The sequence below is a fragment of the Rhinolophus sinicus genome, chromosome 5 (genome assembly GCF_057876585.1).
Source record: "Rhinolophus sinicus isolate RSI-liver-muscle chromosome 5, RSI-T2T, whole genome shotgun sequence".
In the NCBI taxonomy this organism is placed as follows: Eukaryota; Metazoa; Chordata; class Mammalia; order Chiroptera; family Rhinolophidae; genus Rhinolophus; species Rhinolophus sinicus.
Window position 1 is genome coordinate 24370504 of NC_142505.1, and position 15698 is coordinate 24386201.

At 38.4% G+C, this 15698-nt stretch overlaps 1 protein-coding gene across 2 annotated transcripts in view; it reads right to left on the reverse strand.

Moving 5' to 3' along the window:
* Positions 1–15698, reverse strand: part of UBE2E1 (ubiquitin conjugating enzyme E2 E1) — a 60614-nt gene that overhangs the window by 1712 nt on the left and 43204 nt on the right. For both annotated transcript variants that reach the window (XM_074312781.2, XM_074312782.2), the window contains exons 4-5: positions 3057–3189; positions 42–189 (exon numbers count right to left, since the gene is read on the reverse strand). In XM_074312781.2, coding sequence (XP_074168882.1) covers positions 42–189; positions 3057–3189 — 281 coding nt within the window. The remainder of the gene's footprint in view (positions 1–41; positions 190–3056; positions 3190–15698) is intronic.

Below are 15698 nucleotides of genomic sequence, written 5' to 3' on the forward strand. Positions count from 1 at the left end.
GTGAGGAAGAATAAAATAAGGTAAAAAATTATTAACCTTACCAGGATTACAGTCTGTAAGAAGTGAGCAGATAGAAAGGAGGACTTTAGAAATGGTTAGTGCTGGACTCCAATTATCTTTCAATATGTCCAAGCAAATAACTCCTTGACTGTTAATATTACAGTGATAGATTCTTGTCCGAAATGTAACCTAAAAAATAAGACAGTTAAACAAAAACATCAAACAATGAAGCTTTTTACTAAATTACCTTTCCCATTGAGTGATCCTAATTAAAAACTTTTAAAGAAACAGTTTTTAAAAAGGTGAAAAAAGTAACAGTTTAAAGCTGGTACGAAATAGGTTAAGAGACTTTAATAAATTTGAGATTAAAACGTGTTCATCAGTACAATCTCAGGGACTGTCAATTTCATTTAAAAAGTAATATCCATCAACAGAAAGCAAGGTAATTTAAATATTTCTTGAATTCATCTTTGGCAGTTTTAATGTTTTAAATATTTTCCTATATTTCCAAGTTTGAATAGCTGTTTGCTGACCTCTTGTGTTAGTTGGTAGTACTACATGGCCTCAAAGTAAGCGTTAGAAACAAATTCAATCTGAGGTACGACAGTGGGTACACAAAGGACAATTAAACAAAATGCTTCGCAAACAATAATCACACACGCAAAAAGCGGTGGAAAAAAGAATCTGAAGATGAGATTTGTTTCTGCTTTTTCTGACCTTTACATCATATCCTGCAGATAGCTTTCTACTTAAATCACAGAATTCACTATAATGGAGTCTCCACAGGGGAGGAGCCAGAGATGGGTAAGGACACAGCAGGAGACAAATAAACATACCCCTGGGTGGTTTTGTTTGGTCTGATTTTTATTTGTGAAATACCCTAAATCATTCCAAAGTAAAAATAACTTTACCATTTTTTTTAAATGACAAACTTTCAATCACTTCTTGCTGCTACAATTGTACATGTATCTACCGTGTTTCCCTGAAAATAGAACATAAGCCCTAGCATGATTTTTCAGGATGACATCCCCTGAAAATAAGCCCTAATGCATCTGTTGGAGCAACAATTAATGTAAGACCCGGTCTTATTTTCGGGGAAGCACAGTAGTAGCCTACTCCATCCCAAGAGGAGGTCTTCCTTCTGACAGTGTGAATGAGAATCACAGATGGATGAGTGTCACAGGAAATGCATGATTTGGGCAATCCCACCTGTCCTGGTGAGAAACCTAAAGCCTAGGGCTAAGGGTTTGGACAAGACCAAAAGATGACAAGGAGCAGAATCCATGGCTTTGGTAGGAGTTTCTGATTCTCAAATTATCTGAGTGCATGGATAATTTGACACCATTTTTAACTGTTTAGAAATTTTCTGTTGAGTGGAAAATAGGGGAATAATTCTGGGTTACTATAAATACAGTGGTCCCTCCTTATCCGCAGTTTTGCTTTTCATGATTTCAAGTAACCCTGCGGTTAACTCACTGCAGTCCAAGAATATTAAAAGAATTCCGAAATAAACAATTCATGTTTTAAATTATGTGCCGCTCTGAATAACATGACGAAATCTCGCACTGTCCTGCCTGGGATGTGAATCATCCCTTTGTCCAGCATATTCACACCGTACACTCCACCCGCCCGGTTATCAGACGGTGGTAGCGCTTGTGTCCAAGTAACCCTTATTTTACTCAGTAATGCCATTCACGTAACTTTTACTACATAATTTTTATTACATAATTTTTATCACGTAACTTTTATTGTTATAATTGTTCTAGTTTACTATTATTGTTCTTAATCTCTATGCCTAATTTATAAATTTTATCACAGGCATGTTTTATAGGGAAAAAATAGTTGACTCTTAAACGTGTTTGAACTGCGTGAATTCACTTCTATGTGGATTTTTTCCATAAATACTGTAAATGTATTTTCTCTTCCTTACAATTTTCTTAACATTTTCTTTTCTCTAGCTTTATTATAAGAATACAGTATATAATACACACATAAATAATATGTTAATTGACTATGTTATTGGTAAGGGTTCTGGTGAGCTGTAGACTATTAGTGGTTAAGTTTTGGGGGAGTCAAAAGTTCTATGTGGAGATTACTTGAAGATTTCCTTGCTGCAACTTCCACTGAGGGGAGCAATCACTGGTGGTTAGAAAGTTTCTTGAGGCAGAAAAAGAACAGAATTAAAAGATGACTGGCAACGACATATACATCCAAGGATGCACACAGCGTTTTCTAAAAAGTCCTACTGCTCTAGTAACACTAATATTACTAAGCACGAGTGAAGATACATTATTAAAAATACAGCATGTATCTATTATAATTGCTGTTAATTCCATATACTTAATAAAGATAATCAATACACAAATAGAAAGTGCAAATATGCCTGATGGAATAACTTCATTAAGTGAAATACAAAGTATCAAAGAGAATCAATTCAGGTGGTTTTTACTAGTAACCTTTCATAAGGTCTATTTAAAGAAATGCAAAGAAAGATTGTTATGTCTTAAGATCTATCGTTTCAGTTTTCTTATAACATTGTCTCCAATAGTGGAGGAACAGTAGAGAAACTGAAGAAAATCAGACTAGTGAAATAGCAAGAATATTTATAGAGAAAGTAAACGCCAAATTACTGGGGCAAGAAAATTTTAAAATGAGGATGTATTCTTGGAAACAGTCAGGTATAATAATTTATTTAAATTTAGAAAAACACATTCACCCATTCCATTTTCTCCAAACCAGAATCTATGTATCTTTAATAGTAAAGTGCAGACTCTAGAGTATCAAGATTATATCTATGTTTCCATAATAAAAAAATGTAAATGTTAACTTCCGTGCGTAAGGGAGGACTACTTACTGTAGCAGCATCAAAGCACTTATTTCTAAAAACAGTCTCTGCCAAATGAGACAAAGTCAACCCAAAGAAGTGGTGCATGTACGTTCAAATGTACTTAGACATTCATTAAGATGTAATATAAATCTACTTTTTGTGATTAAAAACTTCCATAATTTCTCATGGAAATATGTAAATTTTAGTATAAATCAGGGGGATTTCTTACCTTTGGAGGCTTGAAGGGATATTCTGGTGTAAATGTGATATCGAGGAAGAACACGCCACCCTCATATACAGATCCTGGCGGCCCCAGGATGGTTGACCTCCATTCATAGATGTTATCACCTTTGGGACCAGCACTGTTAAATAATATATCAAAAGGTAAGCAGATGGTAGCACCATCCCAATTTTCACAGTGTACCAAAAAAGAAGAAAAGATCCTCTCTCCTCTCGCGTTCTGTTCAATGTGTAGATTCTTGCCACAAAACACAAGCATCTTTCAGACATGATCCAATACTGCAACAAACCCACCCGACTTAGGTCAAGTAAACTGAATGATAAAAGAACGCTGAACCCATTCTTATCCTACTTAGCTGTGAATAAGTAAGAAACTCCTCAAATCTCAACTCCCTCCTTCACACATCAAAAGAAAATGTAAACAATACTTCAAAAAACAGACACACTTCTCAGCACACAGAATTATATTAGATTGATGAATAATCACAGCAGTTTGCTCACAGCTACATCATTTCTGATAACCATTTAAGCACAGAAGTTTCATTTCTGACCTACTGACTGGGCCTCTTCTTCCTTGCTCTTGTATCTCTATAATCGTACCCTAAAAGGAGCACAACAGATTGCAGTACTTTTTACGTTATAAACCATGTTGGGTGGGAGGAGAATGCATCCAATTACAAGTTACTGAATTTTCGTTTCAATATATATTAGATTCCATAACCACGCTCTAAATATTTCAGTTGGGAAGTTAATTTATCCCTTATCTGTTAAATCACTGTTATCGACCCTAACTTACACCACGATTTGGTCATAACTTTAATATTCAAAAGTATATTAATAAACAAAAATATAAAGATATTTGCCCTCCAATCCCAAGACCAATGAAGAGCTTAATATAGCTGCCCAAACAAGTGAGTGTAGTACTCTGGTATTGAAAAGAGAGAAAAATACACTAAGTTTGGGGAATGGTCTTGGTTATTTATTTAAAAGACCTTCTCACAGAATGGCAGTAACATGGGTAACGGTATGCAGTGGTTAACTCACATGTTTTCATCTTAGATTTCTCAAATCTAACTAGTAACAGCTATTTCAAGGATAATGATGTGTGTCAGTCAAATAACCAAAAGGTCTTGACTTGGAGAGACTTGTATATCCCAGTCAATACACACAATACTTTCTACAGAACAGGCAAAACTGCTCCTTTAAATAAATGTATGGTGGGAACTGGATTCCTTCACTCAAACGCTTCCTGAATGCCCATGTAATTAGAGTGCTCCATGTCAGGGGTTCTGATTATGAATAAGACAAAAACATCTTGTCTTCAAGATGCCCTCTGCTAACTGGTTAGAGATAAGGTAAGATTCCTTCATTTAAGAGAAAGAGGAGATGAAGAGAAAGGGAGAGGGAAAAAAAGAAAAAAGAAAAAACACCTAGCTACCTGTGCCCCTTTCCTGCACTTCCTTCAAACCCACCACAGATTTTTTTTTTCTTTCAGTCTGAAATTTTGGAGAGGAAGAAGTAACAGAAACATAGGGGAACAAGCATATGAAAGAAAACCAGAAAGAATCAAAAGCTGGGCAATCAAAAATATGGCAAAAAAAGAAGGGAGAAAATATGGACAAAGGAACAGGGGCCAGTGGGAAGAGTAGGGCCCATACGCCGCCTACCTCACAGGAGTGTTTTGAGAATTAAAATGGGGGCGGGGAGAGAAACAATACCTCTTAGAGCAACAGACACACATAATAATTAGTAACAGTGGTTTTAAACAGAATTTGAACAGCATAAAATATAATCAATACAAGTCATTTAAGGCATAATCCCAAGAAATTAATAAAACCAATTTTTAAAATGGTAATTAGAGCAGTCTTACTAGAATTTAATAGGATCTCTGGGTTGACTTAAAAATTTCCAAGATAACCACATAAGCTAATGTTTAAGCTTCATTTTGTTTTGTTTTAAAATTGTTTCTGTGAGAACTCCCTCAGTCCCATCCTCAACACTAACTTATTACAGACTACTCTACTTGTTCTTCCATTTCAACAATTAGAAACCAAAGCTGAATTTCAATTTTCAAACGGTAGCACAGCTTTCTTACAAAGAACATCCTGGAAGCAAGATGAAAATCGTAATTTTTGTAAAAAATCTATTTCTTTCTGATTAACTTTTACATTTTTTATTGGGAGAGAAGACCTTTGCTTAAAAACAGCAGACTTTATCATCATTTCCAAAATGCAGATGTGGCAAAAACTGTTGATTGGCTAGTACATGTTTATTCTCTAATTTGTAGACGCTTCATGATAAAGCAAACTACCGTGTTTCCCTGAAAATAAGACCTAGCCGGACAATCAGCTTGCATGCATGTTTTGGAGCAAACATTAATATAAGACCCGATCTTATATTAAAATAACACCGGGTCTTATATAAGATCGGGTCTTACATTAATGTTTGCTCCAAAACATGCATGCGAGCTGATTGTCCGGCTAGGTCTTATTTTCAGGGAAACACGGTATATAGTTGCTTATATAAAGGCCATGCATCACAAATTGCCCTGAACTCCCACATTTCAACAGTAGCCTTCGAGCAGTGGTTCCCAACTGGAGGTGACTTTGTCTCCCAGGAGACATGTGGCAATGCCTGGAGACGTACTGGATGTCACATCTAGGAAGGCCTGCTACTAGTGGCACTCAGTGGGCAGAGGCCAGGCTCGCTGCTAAACATCCCACGATGCACTGGACAGTCTCCCACAACCAAGAATTCTCTCGGCCCAAAACGTCAACAGTGCCACGGCTGAGACTCCTGCCTTAGAGAAAATGTACTCAAGGTTAAGCTAGTAAAGGGAGAAGCTTCAGTTTGAATCCGTGTTGTCAGGCTCCAGTGCCTGTCCTCTTCGCTTTACTGCTCTGTGCCTAGTACGGAAAAATAATATTCATATGCATGGTTGGTATTGTTAAAAGTTAGATTTACATTATGTCCTAAACTCCTGTAGACCCTTTGCTACTCAAAATGTGGTCCCTGAATAGAGCAACTCCCCTGGGAGTTTCTCAGACTCCACCCCAGACCTAATGTGTCAGAAATCTGCAAGATCCCCAAATGATTCCTATGCACATTAAAGTTTGAGAAGCCAACTACAGGGGACATTAAGTGGTCATGAATACCAGCTCTACTTTCTAATCTTCTAGACTTAAATTACCATGTGCGTTATCTAGCGCTCTCTTTTACAGTTTATAATTCTTTGCAGTAAGAAAAGTATCAATCCTGGTAATGCTTGACTCTGCGAAGACTAAAATCAACACCATACACAGAACTTAGAAGAAAATGTATATAGGAAAAAAAAAATCCACAATCAGATCTATGTTCCCTACAACAAACATACTACTCAAAATCCCTTCTTAATTTATTCTACTTTTGCTAAGAAATTCAAAAGGAATATGATAAAATAATATGAATGTAAGTAGTCTACCACAACCCCCACAAGGCTCTCCCCACAAACTCTCTAGGGAATGAAAGCTGCCTCTCCATGAGATCTACTTAGCACATCCAGTGGAATTTTATAAAAAATAAAAACATTTCTTGTCCTCAGCACCCCTTCATAAAACAGTAGCCATTTATAACCTAGAAGTGAGTGGCAGAAGAAACTTGGAAAATCAGAAAACCTCATCAAGGTGACTAACCAGGCTAGTGACATGCATGGCTTATGGTAGGTGCTATTAACACGTTGCGTACGGATCACGAGAATCTTCACGAGGGATTTAAACCCCGCCATACGCAACGTGTTAAAAAGGGGAGCAGTCACTTAGTTATTAGGACTAACAACCAAGTTAAAGAGGCCTCCTCATACAAGGTGATATGTCCAGGGATGTACTATTCAGGTTACTGCCCCTTGGAAAGAACTTTTAGACCAAGGGCCAACCTACAGGGCTCCCTGGAAAAACTGGTGCCCACTTAACGAATTCGCATGAGTAGTGTCCAGCGTATCTAAGCAGTTACGCTGAAACTGAGTGGGCCAAATAGGGACTCCATTTTCCTACATATGGGAGGGAAACGAGCTCAGACACTCAGGATCAACAGCGTGATCCACCAAGAACGTCCTTCCCAAAAAGCCCCGCAGATCCTGTTATACCAAACTGAGTTTCCTCCAGCAGAAAGTACAGAAACCTTCAAAGGGCTTTGATAATGACTTTTCATGAAGCACAAGGCTGATTTGAGACCTATGGAAGCTGTAGAGCTTTTGTGAAATTTGTTCCAAACAAGAAAGAGAACAGATTTGTCTATACATATTTACATAGAATGCTATAGCTATGTGGGTGCACAATCTCTTACAGGAGATTTTAAGTTTCTAGAGAGTATAGTCAATTCCCACACATACTACAGGGGTTGGCATAATAGTAATTAAGAATAGTTAATGCGCTGGTCAAAATATGTACCGCTGTTTAGAATTACATGACAATTTTTCCAAATTAGGTGAAATAACAATACCACTAAAAGCTCAATCTTGCTCAGCTACCCATTCAATTGTAGTTTTAGAAAAAAGCAATAATCCAGCCCTACTGGAAATTTACATTCGAATACTGAAAAAAATCAGATGCACATAGAGTAAGAACACAATTTTAACAGAAAACTATTTTCAAGGTAATCTGAAACAGACTCCAGTAGGGATGGTAAAGTAAGAGCAGACCTAAAAAAATCATGGACATCAGGGGGTCCCTGCTCTTAACTAGGGATGGCTGAGTAACGGGCGTTTAATAAGCTGAGCTAAAAATCATGCTTTCACTTCTGGAGTATTGGTATAGAAGTGGGGGTAGGTCGCAAGCAAGTGAAATGACAAACTAGTCCTATGTCAAGGGCCTAAAAGAAATTGGGGTGGCAGCAGGGAGGAATGACACAGGAACCATTACAGAGAAATAAATAAAAGATCAGCATCCCTTGTGTCTCAAAAGCTGTTTTCCTATGCAAGATTAAACAGGTAGGTATTCAGGATAAAGGTGGATCAGACAATAGCTCTTTTCTAAACAAGCCTGACTTAGAACAATTCTAATTTGCTCCTTCCCCAGAGAAGAGAAAAAACAGGGTCAGAGGAGAATGAAGTTCTAAGACTGTGGTGATTACTCCTGTGCTCCCAGTAAAACAATCCAGAGCCAGGATGTCTGCCTTAGAGTCCAATGGTCAGGTCCTGATTGTTTTAGTAGCGATGCTTAGATTAACATATATAAAACTGCCACCTATGTAAGTAAATAGAAATCAGTTATAGGTCTCTGGTTCTTGCAGTAATCAGTCCCCAGGGCCAAATAAGCACAACCACCAGCTCTTCTACCGGGACAATTGTATTGCGGGTGAGAGGCAGTTGGGGGAAAGTAGAGTATCTTCAGATTTTTTTGAGGAGATAAGGCGGGGTTAACACTTGTACCCTTCACACATTTAGTGCTGATCCCCAAAAGTAGTGTCACAAGGACAGCTATTTAAAGGATACCAAAATTCTCAAAAAGTAACTTACCAGGTTTTACTCAATTCTAAGAAAAGATTCTAAAACACATCTCTGACTATGAAATTATCATAGTTAAAGGTTTCCCATTCACTCACACTCAATCTCCTGTGCAGCCTCCACACTGCAACTGCCACTCATCGGGACTGCAGGGGGGCAGGCAGGGGGCGCCGGTCAGTGGGAGAAGTGGGAAGGGACGTGTAAGTGCTCGGGAAGCTGGTTCCACATCTGGGCATAGAGCAGAGTTGCCCAGCTACCTCGCCGCAGTGATTTTTTTGGTCACTTATCATGTCACTGCAACAAAGGAAGTATAGCAATAGAGTCGCGATCCTCTTGCTGGTGGAGGGCCTTGCCCTCAATTTGTAAAAAACGCAACATCTGTGAAGAGCAGTGAAACGAAGTGCAGTAAAATGAGGTATGCCAGTCCATTAAGGATTAAGATCTTGACTATGAAAAAAATCTTTAAACAAACTAACAATGGATAAAGTACGCAGGTATTTCTCAAAAGAAACCCATATGGTCAAAAAACACATTTTCAATCTTACAAATCGTGGTACAATCACACAATCATATACTACACAGCTCTTAAATGAGATGAGGTATGCATCCTGAACAGGGTTTAAAGAAATCCATAATGTACTGTTAACTGAAAAAAGCAGGTTCCAGAATAGTATGCAAAACAACCTCATTTTTATAAGACATACCATATAACCAAACTCTTAATAGTGGTTATACCTACAGGATGAAATGCAGGGCATTTATTTTCTCCTTTAGACAGATCTAAATTACTAGGAATTTTAAAAATAATGATCATGTTTAACTTTTATAATAAAGTATTTTCATTCTGGAAAATGTAACAAAGGGTAAAAGAAAGGGAATAGAATCCACCTAGTAATAGACAAAGTAACAGAAAAAGTAAAAAAAAAGTAACTGATTATCTTGGGGGAAGCAGGGTTTCTGGTTAGAAGGCCAGCGCTTTAAGGGCTTGGGGGTGGGGGTAATTAACCTGAGCTCCTTAAACCCTGTTTTCATAGACTGTGGCTTAGAACAGAGTTGCTAAGTATGGGAAGGGAGACTTCTGAGGAGTTCATTGCTGCTTCTCAGGGCCCAAATATGTTTTCCACTGATTTACTCCATATTCGGGTGAAGATCTGAAACAGTCATTCATATGTAGGAAATGAATATGGCTGCTCCCATCCCCAACTTACTGACAGCCATGAAAGCCATCAGTGGTTTCAAGGGGTTATGGTCTCCTCCAGTGGTGGCATTGAAGGGCGGACTGGCCCTATGATAAAAGCTTCCACTGACGTTTAATTTGAAAACTATAGCCGTCTTGCTTCCTCCTCCCTACTCTCTTCAATTCAGGCACTCTTTCCTAACCCTGTCTTTCTACCATTGAGCTGAGACAGACTGAATCCATGGAGAGACTGCAAACCCTCCAACAGTGTAAATCAAAGGGGCTCACGTTTACTCCAAAAGCAGGATGCAAATACTTTTCAAGAAAAGGCAAGGGGATCTGATAGCCTACTTTGCAAACACATCTACCAAATACTAACTGTTAGATAATCAATTTATCTAAATAATGTATGAGCGCGCGTATCTGAATAGTCAAAACATGAAAGACTTGAAGTGGATGAATTTAATTGTATGTATATTATATTGAGGTAAAGTAAATAAAAATTTACCAAAGTATAAGCAAAATAAAGTTTGAATTCAATTCTCCAAAGTTTATTAGGTATCAGTTTGTTCTGGCCTAATATGTGTACATTTAAAATATCATTCCAGGCATCAATACAAATCAAAAGCAGAAAAATAACATTTGCAGAGAAACATCATTTTCAAAATTCTTTTGTAATTTTTGACTTTTTTGATCTTTACTCAAATCCTTTGTATCAGGAAAGGTAACATTATCCCCACTTTAAAGATGGGGAAACAGATTCAGGTGGTTAAGTGATGTGTTTGTACAAAGTCGTAAAGCTAGGAAGTCACGGTTCTGGCCAATGCAATCGCGGCTTTCCTACAGTCATAGTCTAATTCCACTACATCCATGAAGCTTCCAATAAAATTCCCTGCCTTTGGCTTCACCACCAATTTTGTTTAATCACATTTACAAGTCTGCCTCTCCTACCTCATTATCATTTCTCTTTCACATTTGGATGGAAGCTGAAATTAAACAGGAACAAGAAAATCTTGGGATCTGCTATCAAAATTTATTAAAATGAAAACTGATTCAATTTGTAGAAATGAATTAACTGAAGATAAATACACACCACACAGAGTACTTATTGTGGAGGAAGAGGGGATTTTGACAATAATGTGACAACTACAAAAATGATGAGAATCCCTTGCTTAATGAAAACAAAGATGGTTTGGGAAACAAGCTCAATTCGATTGAACAAAAGTCCAAATGTCATGCTCCTAAATTGCAAAGAGAACAAGAAATAAACACAATTCCTTTTTTTTTTCCCCAGGAGGGAAAAAAAAGCTAAAAAGTAGGTATAGAACATGACACCTACTTCCCCAGCTCAGAAGTTTGGTCAGAGACATAGTCCAGGAATTCAGATCCACTGCACTCCATTCCATTCTAGCTCACAGTGGCACTGGGAGGTCCAGCAATCATTGGAATGACCTGCACTGAAATGGAGGTCGACCCCTGCCTGAGGATACAATATCACCCACTGCTCAATGCTCTGTGAAGCTGCGGCCTCTACAACCTCTTTGTTCCTTCCCTCTCCATTGCAGGATCTGCAACTCGGAACCACCAGGAAATCACAAGGTCAGGAGGTGAGGAGAGCTATTTACTGCACTTGGAGAGTCACTGGCTTCTTTCTTGGCCCCAGCTGGCCAGGAGAGAAAAGGGGAAGGCTGTTTATATTTGCAAAGGGCTGAGAGACTTGAATGAGTGAGGCTATGCCCTGTATGTCAAATACAGGGCTGGGCTTGGAGGGGAGGGCCTGGATTCTTTCTCACTGCTAAATCACATCGGCAAATCTCTGTCCTGCTGTCTACGCACAGCCTTCCAGCGGAGAAGTAGACAACAGCTTTGACAAAGCTAGGCATTGCAGTAGCCGCTAAAGAGACCCAAGTTGGAACATTCACATGTGATATTTCACAGCTGTCCAAGTTTAACAAGTCTAGTACAGAGACTGGTTAGCAGATACACAGGACTTTCACCAGTGGCCACTGGCCAGCTACCATTCTGGCTTGCAAATCAACACATGCAATGCAGAAACTACCTCATGTTGCTATCAGGTGCTTCCTTAAAACGATTCTAAATGTCATTTAATGCCAAAGGGAGTGCAAAGCATTATCCCCAAACAGAAAAGGGTCCTGAATAATAAAAATGTCAGCTAGTAATTTTCAATTTTATATGAAATACACTCTCAAGAGAACTGTTAAGGTATATGCCTACTGAGGATAAGATTTATGGAAAAGGCTAAGACAAGAGGCAAGAAAAGTTCTGATTAAGAGAGAAGGAGGCAGTTGCTCTAAGCCAAAGTGGAGTTTGGCGCAGAAGTTACAAAATATGGCTAAGGGCCCACATACATGACTGGAAAATAAGGATAAAGAAAAAAAGGATATGAAAAATGAATTAAGTGGGAAATTTTTAATCCCTTATTTTTCTTTCTTAAAAGGAAAACAACAAACCCAAATTTAAGTATTGGATTAGAGGAAGGAAAAGTTATCTCAGAACACATGCATGAAAATGGCAGATTTGAATAATACGTGTACCAACTTTTATTCTTTCTCGAAACTCCACAGACATGACAGTAGGGGATTTTTCAAAAAGGCATAAACCTATAAAGATGGGAAGAACAGGAAAGGAGACTGTGTCACCAGAAGTTTGGACGCTAGAAGGCAAATGGACAAGTGGTAAAGGACTTATCATATCCAAGAAACTGAATCCTAAACTGGCTGTAAAGAAAACCAAGCCCGAGTCCAGGAACACCACATCATCCCCCAAAATACTTTGGAACCTGTGGCACTTGCAGAAGTTGAGAATGAGGCAGGGAAAGGGTCTAAAATAAAGATTGATTTAAAAGGTATATAAGCAGCCAATTCCAAGATCCCCTGCGATCCGCAGAATTCTGAGCTGGGCAACACGATCTCCTCCCCCCGAACGTTACACCCTGTTTGAGCTCCTCCACGTGAGTGTGGGCAGAAGTGTCACTTGCTTCTCACCAACAGAATACGACATTGTCATCACTAGATCAGGTTATGTTTCTATTAAAGGTTATGTTGTATAAGACTCAAGTCTTTCGCTGACTGGAGAAAAAGACTCTTCTGCGAGCCCTGCAGGAGCAAGCTGCGATGACGTAAACTGCAGGCAGCCTCTAGGAGCTGCTGACTTCGATACTACAGCTTCCAGGAACTGAACTCTGTGTTAACAACTAGGTGAGCTTGGTTGGGAATGAACCCTGAGTGACAGATGAGCACACAGGCCAGTGGGTTCCCTGACTACTGAGCGAAGCCCTGACTCCTGACCCACATTAACTATAGATACTAAGTATGGGTATTGTTTTTGAGCTGCTGAAGTTGTTCCACAGCAATAGAAATCCTGCCAGACCGAGGTTTATTTTCTGCAGAGGTTAAAGCTGAGGGTCTCTGAACCAGGAGACATTAATATGGATGAGGGCAGAGGTGCTGTACTGAAAATGAGCGTATGTATGCCAGACAATAAGATCCCCAGTTTTCTCCTTCAGTTCCCAGACACAGCCTGGCCTTCACCCCCAGCAGTCTCCTGTGGGGACTATGAACAGCCCAGAGCAATGACCTCAATATCATGGCACTAGAAGCTCCCTAAGTGCTAAGTAACCAATAACCAAGGAACAGGGCTCCTCTCTAACATGGCAAACAAAACTCAAAACCAAGTAGAAGATGACCCATCTGAGAAAATAAATTATAAACAAAATTTCAAAATAAAGTCATCATTAATGTCCACAGAAACAGAATATATTGCACTGATGAAACAAGAATACGGCTAAAACAGAACTTAGGGGAAAAAAGGGAGCTGGGAGTAGAGGTACTGGTTGAAGACAGTCAAAAGGCACAAACTCCCAGTTATAAGATAAATTAAGTTCTGGGGATCTAATGTACAGCATGGTGACTACCGTGAAAAATACTGTATTATATATTTGTAAGTTGCCAAGAAGAAGATCTTAAAAGTTCTCATGACAAGAAAAAAATATTGTAACTATACTAGGTGATCGATGTAAATTAAACTTACTGTGGTCATCATTATGCAATATACACAAATATCAAATCATTGTATTTACACCTTAAACTAACAGAATGCTATATGTCAATTATATCGCAATAAAACTGGAGGGGTAAAGAAAAAGCATTTGGAAATTAAAAATGAAAGCAAACAAAAAGTTTTTCAAAAATTCAATGAAGGAAAAAGTTGAAATCTCCCAACAAAACAGAAAAAAGGTAAAAAATAGGAGAGAAGAGACGGCTGGTTAGCTTAGTTGGTGAGAGCACGGTGCTCTTGAAAAAAGTTCGATCCCTACATGGGCCTCTGTGAGCTGCGCCCTCCACAACTAGACTGACTTGAAACAACTACTTAGCTTGGAGCTGATAGGTCCTGGAAAAACACACTTAAAATAAATAAAAGTTTTTTAAAAAATAGGAGAGAAAATATACAAAAATTAAAGGACCATAAGACGGTCCAAGATTTGAACCGTAATAGTAATCTTACAGAGATAAACAAAGAGGAGGTCAAAAAGTAATTTAAGAAAACTTCCCAGGACATAAACTTCCAGATTGAGAGGGCACAGTACATTGGAGGAAAAGAGGCACATCAAGTTTCCAGGGAGAAAGAAAGAGATAATGTACAAGAAATCAATTGGCTTGGCTTTAGATTTAACAGCAACAGTGGGAGTGAGCTGGCACTGGAGCAATGTCTTCAGAATGGTGTCCAACACAAACCCCGCACCCAGACGAACAAAAACAAGTATGAGGGGAAAACAGAGATCTTTTCAGACATTTGAGGTCTCTAAAAGTTTATCTTCCAAGAATTCTTTTTCAGAAAGTTACTGGGGGGTGCACGCTACAACACAAGGGAATAAAATAAAGAAAAAGAAAGATAAAGGAACAAAGAGTCAATGGAGAGTAGCGAGAATTAGATAATAGAGAACGCCCAAAGAGACAGGGTGAAGAGAGCCGAGTATGACAGCTGTGTACAAATCTGCATTCGGGTGTCTTTTGAGAAGGTTTAGACAACTGTGAGAGCATCTGAGGTTGAATTAGTGGTAAGTATGGAAAACTATGGGTTGGGGAGGAGGGAAACAAGTAGGGAGAGAGGAAGAAAATGAGAGAGAAAAATTAACTCCAAAGGACAAAAAAGTTATGCAGGAAAGTAATCACAGTTGGCTACCGTGGTACACAGTACCATAGGACTATGTATAGCTGCAAATAGTGTTCAGGTAATATAAACAATGCTATAACAGTAATATAAACAAATAGTATGGGGGGAAGTACGCAGGGGCACTAAATCTTCACCATTCATTGTTGTGAATCCAGAGTTATTACCAAAAATTGAAACAGCAAACAAGATGGATATACTACCTAAAAACAGGGAGGTAAATAGCAAAATAATCCAAAGATTGTTTCCTCTAGAGCAAAATGTGGGCAAGTCCTGGTGAGAACAGTTGTTTCTTTGTAACAAACTTTAAATATTAGATTCTTTAAACTATGTTGGTGTATACTTTTACTAAAATTGAAAACTAAAAGAAAAGATGGAAAGGAAAAACAAAGATCATATCTTCAAACCATGTGGCAGGTTTTTGTTGTTGTTTTTTTTTATAACCAACTCAAGTTCCTCCAAGTACAATAGTATGTGTGTTAGCTGTTTTTCCAAATGATCATCCGTTTGATTCCCAGAAACCCAGCACAAAATACTGGCTTAATATTATGGATTCACTACATATAGTTTAATGCCCACTGTAATATAATACAAACTAAAATGTTAACAAAAATATAAACCAGGAACAGATATGGTAGACATTTACGGTACGGAGAACTGGGAAGGTTCATAGTGTAATGGTACCTGTTATGCTTAGAGAGCCAAAGAGGCTTTTTTCGAGGGAATGGGTGACCAAAACGAAGACCTTTTGGTACAGAGATGTGTGTCTCCTACAGGAGTGTAGT